At 44.2% G+C, this 14404-nt stretch overlaps 1 protein-coding gene across 1 annotated transcript; it reads left to right on the forward strand.

Annotated features, from left to right (window-relative positions):
* The first annotated feature begins 11764 nt into the window (after positions 1-11764).
* LOC145394349 (uncharacterized) lies at positions 11765-14397 on the forward strand. Its single transcript, XM_080268224.1, has 2 exons — positions 11765-11785; positions 13636-14397. Exons 1-2 carry the CDS (start codon positions 11774-11776, stop codon positions 14395-14397), a joined length of 774 nt encoding a protein of 257 aa, XP_080124350.1. The 5' UTR covers positions 11765-11773.
* The last annotated feature ends 7 nt before the right edge of the window (positions 14398-14404 follow it).

Raw genomic sequence — 14404 nt, forward strand, 5'->3', positions numbered from 1 at the left:
CGTAAACTGAATTGCTCTCATAAAGAATTATAAAGGTGAATAACCAATTAAATAGATGAATAAACATGTATATTAAATTACGACTAAATATATTATCAGGTTAATTATAAATGGTTTAAGTAAGTAGGCAGACACAGTGGCTGCTTTATAACTGAAAAAAAAAAAAGTGCTTTAAATCAGTTAGTGGCGAATATTTAAATCAGGTCGAAACGAGCAGATAAACTAAGAAACAAAATAAAAACAAGCCTTCGTTCAGTCCACATTATTTATATTATACGAAGAGATTCTGTTCCGTCTACCTGTATTTAAACAAGGATTTTATTTGTAAGGACTGAGAATATCCCTTTTGGTAAACGTTCCATGTGATAACCCCCATTTTCCTTTCATAACGGTTAGGAATGTGCCAAATTTTGTATACAGCAATGAAAGAAGATTTACTGTAGTTAGAGGAGCGGTGACGAACGCTTTCAAAATTGTGCCAAATGTTTATAATGCCACAGTATTACAATATCTATATTTTTTCTCGACTCAACAGAAATTTGAATCCTTAAACTTCGGGTACAGTCACATTTTTCTGTATTTTCCCTCCAAAAATCTGAATCACCAACTTCATCAAGGCTCTCAAATACTTCTAACATGTATAAAAAGAATCTAGTCAAGTATGGAATCCACAAAGAAGAAAAAAAGCCACATTAGAGTTGAGATTTCAGATTTTTGGCGGGAAAATTTGAACTTCTATGATGCCAGCCGAAGAGTTGAAACGGTCGTGCCAAACTTCAAATGTATTATAGATTTTGTGACCTTGTATGACGCTTATATGCCATTTTTTGTATAGAAGAAAGAAAAATCGTGCCAAATAATAATACTAGAACATCATATTGACAGTTCGTTAACCTGAAGCGTAATCAAAGAGAGAAAACTATTAAACATGAGTGTGTATATATATCTTTTGTAGACAGCCATTTACAACCCGGTGATTTGTCAGAGAGAAAACTATACCAATTTTAAACAAGCTGCCTCAGGTTTGTAAGCAACAGTCCCCCCCTTAAAATAAAAAAAAAAAACAGGAAATCCACACTCCGACATCACCCTCCATCGGCTCTCGCAATCTCGGAGCACATTCTTACCCACAAGAACACAGTTATATATTCAAACGAGCCTGGGGTCTGATCTTGGAGTCTGGGTTCCAATACTATCCCGAATTTTGGCATACAATATTTTTTTCTATCGTCGTTGGGTTAGAAAAGGTGATTTCCCCAATGGCGCGGTTTTTGAATTTTCTAGAAGTCGGGTTGCCATGGAGACGGTGGAGCTTTGGGCGGCCTGTGAACTGACATGCTGTTCCGTGTGTTGTTTTTCTATCACGATGACTGTAATATAGGCTTTAGGAGAGACACATGTTTGTTTGAGCAAGAATAAATTGTGGACCAGACGTGGCCGTGTTTGTTTTGACCCTGTTTGAAAGTGCGGCAAGCCAGACTACACTGTGGCCATTACCCTTCCCTGCGTCAATAAAAAATAAATAAAATGAATAAATAAAAATACAACTGACAAATGCAGCCTCTCTCACCATAACACACTCTCAACATGCGCCTCACCTTCACAACACAAACACTTCTTTCGATTAAAAAAGGAAAAAAAAAAAAAAAAACTGAGTGCGCCTGGTTGAAGTGGCCAATATCCTGCAGTCCACTCTGTCACACCACCAGAAACCGCAATGTCAATAGTTGTCGCTGAGGCAGGGTATTCTTGACACGATTCTAACTCAGTCTAAATCTATTTTTGCCAATCTTCACCCCTCCCAGTTGCTCAGCATCTCTTTCATAATATTAAGACCAGAATTGTATCCCCTACTCTAAGTGCGGCCGTACCAGAGGGCAGCTTGGGGGCGGGAAGAGGGAGGAGGAGAGGGAAAAGGGTAAACACGCGGCCCACCACAAACCCATATACAGCATGATCAAACAACAGCGACTGACCCTTGCGTGTGTGTGTATGTGTGTGTGAGAGAGAGAGAGAGAGAGAGAGAGAGAGAGAGAGTGTGTGTGTGTGTGTGTGTGTGTGTGTGTGTGTGTGTGTGTGTGTGTCTATATTCACATTCGGGACAAGTAATGCTTTTATAATGATATAGATATGACCGTCTTTGTATATAGATAAAAGCATAAAAAAATAATGTTTATAACTATCGTAAAGAAATGATATCCCCAATGTCCATTCTCAGTTCCATATCTATCTATCAATCAATCTATCTATCTATCTATCCATCCGTCTATCGATCTATTTATCTATTTTCACTCAACACTTTTTCGTCCATGTATCTATCGAAACAGAACTCCACATACCCCAGCTTCTTATCTATCTATATATCTATCTGTCTCAGTGTCTCTCCAGCTATCTATCTATCTATCCGTCTGTCTATCTCAATGCCTATCCAACTATCTTTCTATCTATCTATCTGTCTGTCTGTCTCAATGCCTATCCAACTATCTTTCTATCTATCTATCTGTCTGTCTGTCTCAATGCCTATCCAACTATCTATCTATTTATCTATCTATCTATCTCTCTGTCTCAATGCCTATCCAACTATCTATCTATCTGTCTGTCTGTCTGTCTCAATGCCTATCCAACTATCTATCTATCTATCAGTCTGTCTCAATGCCTATCCAACTATCTATCTGTCTGTCTCAATGCCTATCCAACTATCTATCTATCTATGTCTGTCTCAATGTCTGTCCAACACTCTATCTATCTATGTCTGTCTCAATGTCTATCCAACTATCTATCTATCTGTCTCAATGTCTATCCAACTATCTATCTATCTATCTATCTCAATGTCTATCCAACTATCTATCTATCTATCTATCCAACGCTATTACAATTTTCAACCACAGTTTTATCCATAACAACTAAAAGCTCCCCACACCACCAGCTCCAGCTCCTTATACAGTTTCAACCACTCCCAAGCTCCCACGCCCACTCCCACGCTCCCTCACGCTCTCCCTCACTGAACACGCCACACCCATGGAGAGAGAGAGAGAGAGAGAGAGAGAGAGAGAGAGAGAGAGAGATAGATGAATAATCAGATACATAAACAGAGAAAAGGCACAAACAGAGATAGATAGATATAGATAGATAGATAGATAGATTGACAGAGAGAGAGAGAGAGAGAGAGAGAGATTCAACATGGACAACTATTTTTTTTATTTTTATTTTTTTTTCTGCGGGAGGATGAGCCCGGTTGGTCTTGAACTTGTGGACTGACCTTGGGCCGAAAGGGGCTGGGAAGGGGCTGAAGAAAGGGCTATGAAAGGGTTGAGGAAAGGGCGGGAAGGGGCTAAGGAAAGGGCTGGGAAGGGGCTAAGGAAAGGGCTGGGAAGGGACTGAGGAAAGGGCTGGGAATGGGATGAGGAAAGGGCTGGAAAGTGACTGAGGAAATGAGCTGAGGAAAGGGCTGGGAAGGAACTAAGAAGGGGTTGTGGAAAGGACTAAAAGGGCTAAGTAAAGGGCTAAGAAGGGCCTGAGGAAAGGACTAGGAAGGGCCGGAGGAAAAGGGTAGGAACATTTTGACCTTTAAAAATCAATTTTAGTTTCTACCACATGGAAAATAATATACAAAAACCAGCAGACAGCAAAGAACATTCAGCTGAGCATACAAAATTCGCATTTCCATTTACAGTAACTCGCTCAAGAGACGTCTTAGTCTAACTTCAAGTCACAAACAAACGCCTAAATCCAGTTTCACTTATCCCTGTACAAAAACAACACGGATTTCACCTCCGCTTCGTCTTCAGGCGCAAGAAAAGTGGACATAAACCTACACTTGACGCCAAAGCGGGACTAGTTCCTCCCGCGCACCGGTGTGAGTGAGTGGGTTGCCTTGGCCTTGATTGGTCCAGCGTCTCGCATGTTTACATTTGGGTGTGTCTTCCTCCGCACGACTCCCAGTTAGTCACTCAAGAACTTTCAGTCTCTACAAACACTTTCCCTGCTAATATTATGGCCCGAGAGGACTTATAGGTATTAGAATTTAGAGAACATAGAGAGATAATTAAAGTTAAATGAGAACAGGAAGGAAGGAAGAGGTAATGAAAGGGTGTGGTCGGCATTCTCCATGGCCAGGTTTCAGGGCCATACCGAGCAGGATACCTCTTGCCCTGAGGAGCTGTGAGGAGGGCCCCAGGCAAGAGATTGGGAACTCGGTATGACATATTATGACAAATTTCAGAAACTATCCAAATAAATTTCAGAAACCATCCAGCTATTCCTCATCCAATCGGGAGGGTGGGGTGGGGAGACAGGAACCCGTGGCTAGCGTATAGTGTCCAGACGGCTAAGGTGAAGGTGGCTATACTCTTTTCACTTTAACTTGGCCTAAAATTGCCATCTCTCCACAGTGAATGCTCAGCTGTAACGAGAGATTAACACCAAGGCCAATAAGACTAGAATACGATGCTAGTCACAAAGAAGTGCTATGGAAAAATGTAAAGCCACAGCATTGTTTTTCTGTCATGCTCAATTATGCCAAGAGGCTAACATTAGAATACGATGCTAGTCACAAGGAAGTGCCAATGAAAAACGTAAAGCCGCATCTTTTTTTTTTTTTTTTTAAGTCACGAAGAAGTGCTATGGAAAAATGCAAAAAGCCACATTCTCTTCTGCCTCCGACCTGCGTGAAAAAAGCTACAAAGGGAAGAAAATCCGGGCTAAATTAAGGTGAAAGAAGTACAGTCAGTCTTCCCTGAGTAGCATTATGTGAGACACCAACCCCATGTCTCACCACTGTATCACCAGGCGTCCTTTAGTTAGTGCCACTGTTACCACCCAGCGAAGGAAATGATTTCGTGGAGTGCAGGGACCATTTAGCTTGTCAGTCAGTGTACAGCAGTGTCTCCTGACCTCTTTCGGCAGCTCACATTTTGGATATCTCGGCCACGCATGACGTCACACGGATTAATTTCAGCGGTAATATATCCAGGTAAGTACAGGTGATGGCAGAGTAATTTATCGGTAATATAACACTACCTATCTATTTCTATCTATAGCCCCATGCTCTAATCCCGCAAATGTGGCCGCAGACAAAACGCCTCCAAGTTGCTTTGTCTCCCACCATTTGATTGCCCTCCCCCAACTCACGCCCCCTCCCTCATATAACTCTCAACACGCTTACCTTAAATTTTAATATTATGACAGCCCGAAACACACACACACACACACACACACACACACACACACACACACACACACACACACACACACACACACACACACACACACACACACACACACACAAGCAAAAGTGGTGGACGCAGGGGTTAAAGAACAACTGGTGCGGAGTCACGTGTGGGTAGCGCTACATCGAGTGTGCGGATGGTAAGCACCCCAATTACCACAGTCATTAAAAGAAAAAAAAAAGCCTGTAGTGGATCTAGACCAGCGTAATACCATTTTCTTTAAACAACCAGGAACTAAAACAGGATCTTGACGGGGAAGCATCATTTCCTTGTCGTTGTTTTCTTCCTTCCTTTATTTGTTTTGTTCCTGGTTCTATTGGGGTTCTTATTGTTTTGTTTTTGTGTTTATTTTAGTAGAGAGGACAGAAATAGTAAGTGCCATGCTGGAGACACGCAGCTTTGGATTCTCTCTCTCTCTCCCACACAGCATCCCACCCACACATTCACATCCTGTTCGGTCCAGACAATTATTCCCTCTCTCTCTCTCTCTCTCTCTGGGCGTGGTGTTGCGTTGAGGGCGTGGCGGCGCTGGTGCAAGGTCGCTGGGTGCCTGGGGGTGAGGGTGGGTGAGGAGGGAAGGGAGGAAGGGGTAGACCCGGTAGTGAGGCGTCCTGTCCCACCCATCCTTCCACTCTCTCTCTCTCTCTCTCTCTCTCTCTCTCTCTCCTTTTGAAGCCTATATCCCTTCCACTGCACTTCTTCGTGACTAGCACTATATTCGAGTATTAATATCTTGTTATAGCTCGATATTCAAGATGGTGAGATAGCATTTTTAAAGAAATATTCCGTCTACTTCAACTTGGCCTAAATTTGTCATCTCTCCGTCTGTAACAATAGATTAACAGTAGAATATGATGCTAGTCACGAAGAAGTGCTATGGAACGAATGTATGGCTGTGGTTTTAGTCTGCCACTGAAGTACGTGAAATAAGCTGCAAATGGACGAAAATCTAGGCCAAGTTAAGATGCAAGAACTGTAGTTAAAGGGAAGGGTATAGTTAATAGTGGTTGAGATTGTGCAACGGGGGTGTAGAGTGGTTGTTGCAGAGGACGGTGGGTATGCAACAAGGTCTCTGTGGTGGTGCAAGGGTGTGGTGGGATGGAATGGCAGAGTGAGAAACAAAAGTTGACTTATTCTTCCACTGCGTCTACCTTCACTTTCCTTCCTGATGCAGTATATCAAAGAGAACCATCTATGGCTAGGGAAAATATATCAAGCCTCTTTCAGCTCAGGAGTATTAACCGGAGGAGGAAAGTGAGAAGCAGAAGAAGTGTAATATTAGGGCAGACAAACATACCAAGCCTCTCTCAGCTTTGGAATATTAGTCAGAAGAGGAAAGTGAGAAGCAGAAGTGAAATATTAGAACAGGAAAACATACCAAGCATATCTAAGCTTAGGAATATTAGTCAGCAGAGGAAGGGAGGAGCAGCAGAAGTGAAATATTAGACCAACTTTCGTCCCTAACTCTTCATGGATGAGGCAAATCAAAGGAAGGGGGTTGGGAAGGGAGAGGCAAAAACCTCTATTATTTCTTTACATATTACCAAAACACTTGATAGAAAAATAAAAATGTTCCACGTCTCTACCTAGTTTCAAATTTTGTCACGTAAGGAGGAATAAAGCCTAACTATTTCCTATCCTCTTTTTTTTATTATTTTTTTATTATTAAGGGGGCCTGCTTACTCCTTTGCGTCCTCAGTTTTAACAGTAGATTTTTGGGAGACGAATTGGGGGGTGGGGGGATCTAAGGGTAGAGTGAGGGGGAGAGGGGTATGGTGGGGGCTGGTGGGGGAAGCTACATACACAAATCCTGCTGCACATCATCACGATAAACACCGAAACACTGACCGATAAACACCGAAACACAGTAATAAGGCCTTCAGAATCCAAACACACTTTTCTGAATAATACGTAAGAGTTTCATGAGCGTTCGACTGAAATGTGGAACGACATTTCAACCGCAACTATAAAGGGTTGGGATGGATGAATGTGAGAGAGAAGTAGGATAGGCGTGTGGTGGGGTGATGTGGAGTGGTGCTGTGGTGTGAGTAGAGCGGGGGAAGAGTTTGGTGGGGTGTAAGTGGAGTGAGGGAAGAGTGCGGTGAGGTGTAAGTGGGGTGGGGCAAATGTGTGGTGGGGTGTAAGTGGAGTGGGGGAAGAGTGTGGTGAGGTGTAAGTGGAGTGGGGGAGGACTGTGGTGGGGTGTAAGTGGAGTGAGGGAAGAGTGTGGTGGGGTGTAAGTGGAGAGGGGGAAGAGTGTGGTGGGGTGTAAGTGGAGTGAGGGAAGAGTGTGGTTGGGTGGGATAAAGCAAGAGTGGGGTTGGAATAATTTTAAGAGCAAGGTGTTAGAATCAAAGAAAGGCATTGAGTGGAATGGGACAGGGACTGGGATGTGTTGGGTGGGATGGGATAAATGCAGGGATGAGTGGGATGGGATGGTACAAAGGCAGGGTGGGTTAAAAGGATGGGTTGGAAAGAATCTGAGGGCAGGACTGGGTGGGATGGATAGGTTGGGTGAGGATGGGTAAGGGTGGGTGGGGAGTGATGGGTGGGGTAGGACGGAACAAAGGCGGAGTGACTTCAACGAGTGGGTCGGTAAGAATCTAAGGATGAGGCTGGGTGGGTTGGTAAGGGGGTGGGTTTGGGTAGGGTGGGTGGGGTTAGGTGGGGTGGGGTAGAAGAGAGCAGGGTAGTGACTCAGACTCAGAGGGATAGTTTGGGAAGAATCTAAGGAGGGGGGATGGGTGGGGCTGGGAGGAAGATGGGTGGGGTGGGGTGGAAGATGGGTGTGGCATGCAGGTAGAAGAGAGCAAGGTTGTGACTCAAAGGGATGGTTTGGGAAAAATTTAAGGAGGGGGGTGGGTGGGGTGGGGTGGAAGATGGGTGGGGTGGGGAAGGAGATGGGTAGGATGGGGTGGAAGATGGGTGTGGCGTGGAGGTAACCTTGAGGCAGGACAGGTGAGAAGACAGGTAGGTAACGGGCCACTCTGCTCCTCCTCTTGCTAATTACAGGTGAAGGTGGAGATGGGGGTGAGGGAAGGGGTGGTGGGGGAGGGTACTGTTCCTTCCCCTGCTTGCTATGCCCCCCCCCTCCCTCCCTCTCTTTCTCCCTCCTCACCCCAACTCTCCCTCTCACCGCTGCTTAATATGTCACACTCTCTCACACTCTCACTTTGTCTCTCTCTCTCTCTCTCTCTCTCTCTCTCTCTCTCTCTCTCAACAATACACGGTCAGCGCACAGAAATAAGAGTGGTGAGCGAGGGAGTGGTCAGGATGGGCGGTGAGTGTCGGCAAGCGGTGGACTTTAGGCTGAAAAATTATATCCAGTAAAAATGATTGTAGTAGGATTGGTGATTTGAGTGCAGTGAAGGATTTGAGTGCGGTGAAGGATTTGAGTGCGGTGAAGGATTGTTTATAAATATCCTCCAAGACTGATTGAGGAAGAATGAACGTGGGGGAAGAGCTGGGGGAAATATTTATTGAGAGAGAGAGAGAGAGAGAGAGAGAGACGTTACCTCCAATGTCTATGTTCACAGGGTATACTCCTCTCTTGCCCCACCACCCACCACCATACCACCCTCCACCCTCCATCCATCCCATCCACGGAAAAGACAGCAGGATGGCTCACTCGTCCTTCCCTCCCCCTCCCTTCCCTTCTCTTCCCTCCCTTCCATACCCTTCCCTTCCCTCCCCTTCCATCCCCTTCCTTCCCTTCCCTCCCCACCCTCCCCTCAGGTACCATCCCGACCTTGGATAGGGAGAAGGGAGGGGATAGGGGAGGGAGATGAGAGGGTGGGGAGGGGGAGGAAAAGGGAGGAAGAAATCTGTATAAATGGGAAATAAAGATGGAACAATAATGCTGGAGGAGGAGGAATAAAGAGAGAGAGAGAGAGAGAGAGAGAGAGAGAGAGAGAGAGAGAAGGGTGTGGTTAAGAGTCACAGACCTGTCACCTTCTCCCTCGCTACCTGCCTCTCTACTTCCCTCTCTCTCTCTCTCTCTCTCTCGCTCGCTCCAAAAATACGTTATCTATGCAGCAGAGAAGAAAGAAGTAAAGAAAATAAAGGAATGAGAAGGAGAGGGATATCGAGAATGAGGCGGAAGGATAATAGGGATAGACAGATAGACAGAGATAGATAGATGGGCAGGCAGGTTCGTAGATAGATAGATAGGTCGATACACAGACATACAGACTGACTGATAGATGCAAAGCGAGATAGATATAAAAATTAATGGACAAACAGAGAAATAGATAGAAAGATAGACAGAGAGGCTTAAAGATAGAGAGAGATAGGCTGATTGATGGAAGGACGGCGAGATAGGTATATAAATCAATGGACAGATAGACAGAGAGAGAGAAAGAGAGAGAGAGAGAGAGAGAGAGAGAGGCGGGCAGACAGGGAGATAGAAATGTATATAATTGAATATAATGCTATAATATTTTGTCTCCTATTTATACTTTCATATCTATAGTTTTAGGTGAGCTTAGCAACAAGATCAAGGTGAATCTCTCTCTGTCTCTGTCTGTCTGAATGTCTGTCTCTTTCTCTGTCTGTCTATCTGTCTGTCTCTGTCTTTGTCTTTGTCTCTCTGTTTCTCTCTCTGTCTTTCTCTCTGTCAATCTATCTATATATCTATCTGTCTGTTCTCGCCCTTTCTCTCTGTTTATATATCAGTTTATTCATTCTCTCTCTCTCTCTCTCTCTCTGGGTGTGGTCTGCCTGGTCTGTAAGTCCAGTTTTTTCCTCATCAATATTTTTTGCCTGGTCTCATCTTCTCTTCCCTAGTGGGAGTTGAAAATGGCCTTGATTCACCAACATTACAACTACCAACATTACAACTACCAACATTATAGCTACCAACATTACAACTACCAACATTACAACTACCAACATTATAGCTACCAACATTACAACTACCAACATTATAGCTACCAACATTACAACTACCAACATTATAGCTACCAACATTACAACTACCAACATTATAGCTACCAACATTATAGCTACCAACATTACAACTACCAACATTATAGCTACCAACATTACAACTACCAACATTACAACTACCACTATTCTAACTACTACTATTTAACTACCAACATTATAGCTACCAACATTATAGCTACCAACATTATAGCTACCAACATTATAGCTACCAACATTACAACTACCAACATTATAGCTACCAACATTACAACTACCAACATTATAGCTACCAACATTACAACTACCAACATTATAACTACCAACATTACAACTACCAACATTATAACTACCAACATTATAACTACCAACATTATAACTACCAACATTACAACTACCACTTACTACGAATGTTGTAACTGTAACTATTCTCACTACCAACACTGCAACTACCAACATCACAACTATACTCTTTTTAATATAACTTGGCCTAAATATCTCCATCTCTCCATCTTGAACGCTGGAATGCGATGCTAGTCACGAAGATGTGCTGTGGCAAGAATGTAGTTGGTTTCGTCATACTGAGTTACGTTTTCCTCGTGTATACTCGTTGCCATACTACGTGGAGAGGGAGGCCTTCACGTGGTGGCACTGATATAACGTGGCGGTGGAGCTGCCCGATTATATAAACGTCCCTCAACTCCCTCCTTCCCCACCACCACCAATACTATTACTATTACTACTACTACTACGCTGGCTCACTGTACATCCACGTCACACTGTAAGTTTGTCCTGTGCGACTGTTACTGTGTCATGTTGATAAATCTATCGTCATTACTGCTCTTTGTCATTTCTGTCTCAGTCCATAAATATTCCTTTTCCAAACAGTAGTCTAATTCTCCTCTCTCTCTCTTTCTTCTTCCGTCCTTCCTTTAACTCTCCCCTCTTCCCTCTCACTGACTCTTTCTCTCCCTCCCTCTCTTAATCGCTAACCTCCTTTTATTACATATATTTCCCTTTCTCTCCTATGTCTTCTTATCCTCCCTTTCCTCCTTCCCATCCCACCCAGTACCAGTACCACCACCCCTTCCATTTACCCTTTCCTTCCCTCCATCCTTCCACAACCCTTCCTCTCCTTCCATACATTCCTCTCCTCACTCTTTCCTCCATCCATCCATAACCCTTCCTCGCCTCACCCCTCTTTCGCTCCTTTCATCCCATGCCTTCCTCTCTTCACACCTCCTTCCCTCCCTCCATCCTTCCACAACCCTTCCTCTCCTTATCCCTTTCTCCATCCCTCCATAACCCTTCCTTTCCTCACCCCTCCTTCCCTCCGTTCATCCCATGCCTTCCTCTCTTCACACCTCCTTCCCTCCCTCCATCCTTCCACAACCCTTCCTCTCCTTACCCCTCCCTCCATCCCTTCATAACCCTTCCTATCCTCCCCTCTCTTTCCCTCCCATCCCTCCATAACCCTTCCTATCCTCACCCCTCCTTCCCTCCCTTCTTCCCCTGCCTTCCTCTCCTCCTCCTTCCTTCCCTCCCTCCCCCATCCCCATCAGAGTATATAAGGCGGGTCTGGGCAGGGGGAGAATCAGTGAGGCTATTACACTCCTTACGTCATGAAGTACCTGGTGAGTCCTCTGCCACTGTTGCCTTTTCTGATGCTAAAACCTTGTAAAAACCTTCAGAATATCACTAAAACCTTGTAAAAACCTTCGAAATTTCACTGACTTCGTAAAAACCTTCAGAATATCACCAAGACTTTGTACAAACCTTCAAACTATTTACTTAATCTTTAGAATAATCATGAGAACACTGCTATAAAGTGTTAAAAAAATTGCTTCAGTGGGATTTTTCTTTCAATTCTTTCTACCGTCAGACGATATATATATTTCAGCTTAGGAGTGGATTTTTAGTGAGGATGTTAAGTTACGGTCTCTGTAATCTATATCTCATTCATCTTAGTTACGTTGGCTATCAGATTAAATACGAAACTCCCCCGAAATAAGTAAAAAATAAATAAACATATAAAACAGTGTCCTAACCATCTTTTAAAATCAAGATATGTATAACTTTATATAGGACTCTCCCCCCAGAAAAAAGAAAAAAGAAAAAATAGTCCTGAAATAGCCTGAAGAAAATCGTCCAGAAACAGCCAGAAGAAAAACCATCTCTTAGGAAGTATATCAATAAATTCATGCCATACATTTACCCCTTCGCAAATCGCCTAGGTGGGAAATACAGGAATACAGCAGTACCTACAATGTGTTCTATTATGTAATCCGATTGATCATGAGCACGTCTGGTGGTTACAAAAGGTTAGGGTCAATCTTGCTACAAATTGATTTTTAAGACGTCAGTTACCCTAGTCAGCGAGATATGCCTTTTTATAGTCTGTTGTGGTAAGGGCGCGTTACTTTACTTCACCCTAGGAGTCCTCGGCGTGAAGGGCTTAGATACATGCTCCCTAAGTAAGGGAACCAGTGGAAGTTACAAATTTACCCCAGCATATGCCAAAATTCTAAAATAAATAAAAAATGAATAGAAGTTCAAAGCTTACTTGTTTAACGCAGGTCGTCAAGGATGGTGTTCTTTCTCATTACCATATCGTGCGGCTGTCTACGGCACACTGAGGAAAAAAAAATAATAAATAAAAGTTAATGGACACACGGTAATGACGTTGATCAGTACGTTGTTTTGGAATAACTGAATTCATTAGCCAGCACTCACAAAAACGACCCTTCCTACAAATCACACTCCTCACACATAATACACACACACACACACACACACACACACACACACACACACACACACACACACACACACACACACACACAAAACTATGTATATCTATCTATCTATCTATATATTTAAAGCTTTCATTGGAAACACTCATTCTAACCTCTGTAAGTATAATAAAGCATGATACTGATTATTATTATTATCTCAAGGTGATCCCCTGTCTCATTAACAAACAGGAGGGCAGGATTCCAAAACAAAAGGGTGAAGCCACAGAAACAGATCTATCAATAACGTGTCAGTGAAATGGCCACACGTCCACTAACTATTAATACAAGTCTTCGAAATTTTGTTCTGCTTCTTTTTTTTTTTTTCCTTTACGTCGCTGGAAAAAAAAAAGTCTACTGTCAGGCTAAAATAATAGGAAGAGTAACCAGACAATTCAAACTTGTCTTTAATAAATTTCTTTGATACTGGTTTTCTTTAAGCTCTTTTTTCACAGCTATATATTGACATTAAAAACATCAATGTGTGGATATATTTTCTTCTGGCTTTCTTTAGCTTCATCAGTCAGCTTCTTGGAACCTATGCTGTCTGCTCAAACCATGTCAGCCCAGACCTGTTATCAGCTTGGTCTCTTCAGGTTGTGCTCAGCGTGGTTGTCTTAATTACAAGGAGAGTTAATCGCCGGGGATTCAGTGCATCTCAGACCAAACTCGTTAACTTGGTCCCTTTGCAGGTTGTGCTGTGCGTGTTTGCTGCGGCTGCGGCTCACCCAGTGCCAGACGACTGTGAGATTGAGGGTGTCCACGTGCATAGTGTTGTGCCCTACGCTGCCCCGGTAGCTCCCGTGGCTCATGTCTCCCATGTTGCTCCTGCCCATGTGGCTTACGCTGCTCCTGCCCCTCTGACTTATGCTGCCGCAACCTCTGTGGCACTTCCCCCCGCCGAGGTCAAGGTGCCAGTAACTACTACCCACGTGGAGGTGCCAGTCCACCAGCAGGTCCACTATGGCACTCAGAGCTATGTCGCCGGAGCCACCACTGCCATCCACAAGCCTGCCCTCTCTGCCCCTGCCATCGCCCCACCTTCCACCCTCCTCTCTAAGATCACCCACAAGGCACCAGAGGTCACCATTCAGAAGCAGGAAGTGGCTGTCGAACGTCATTCCCCTAACTATGTGGAGACTCCCTTCCACGCCGGCACCATCTACAAGTATGGCGAGCCTGAAGTTAAGGAAATCAAGGTGGCAACTCCCTATGCCCAACCTGTCCCTGTCCCACAGCCCGTAGCTGTACCCCAACCCGTCCCCGTCCCCACTCCAGTTCACTCCGTCTCTGTCCATGCCCCTGCTCCTGTCGCCTACCACGCAGCTGCTGCCCCCGTTGCCTACCAAGCTGCTGCCCCCGTTGCCTACCAAGCTGCTGCCCCCTTTGCCTACCATGCTGCTGCCCCCGTTGCATACCAGGCTGCTGCTGTAGTGGCCGTCGATGACTGCTAAAAATACA

The sequence above is a fragment of the Coenobita brevimanus genome, chromosome 27 (assembly GCF_032717465.1).
Source record: "Coenobita brevimanus isolate Jiangsu-jjx chromosome 27, ASM3271746v2, whole genome shotgun sequence".
Taxonomy (NCBI): domain Eukaryota; kingdom Metazoa; phylum Arthropoda; class Malacostraca; order Decapoda; family Coenobitidae; genus Coenobita; species Coenobita brevimanus.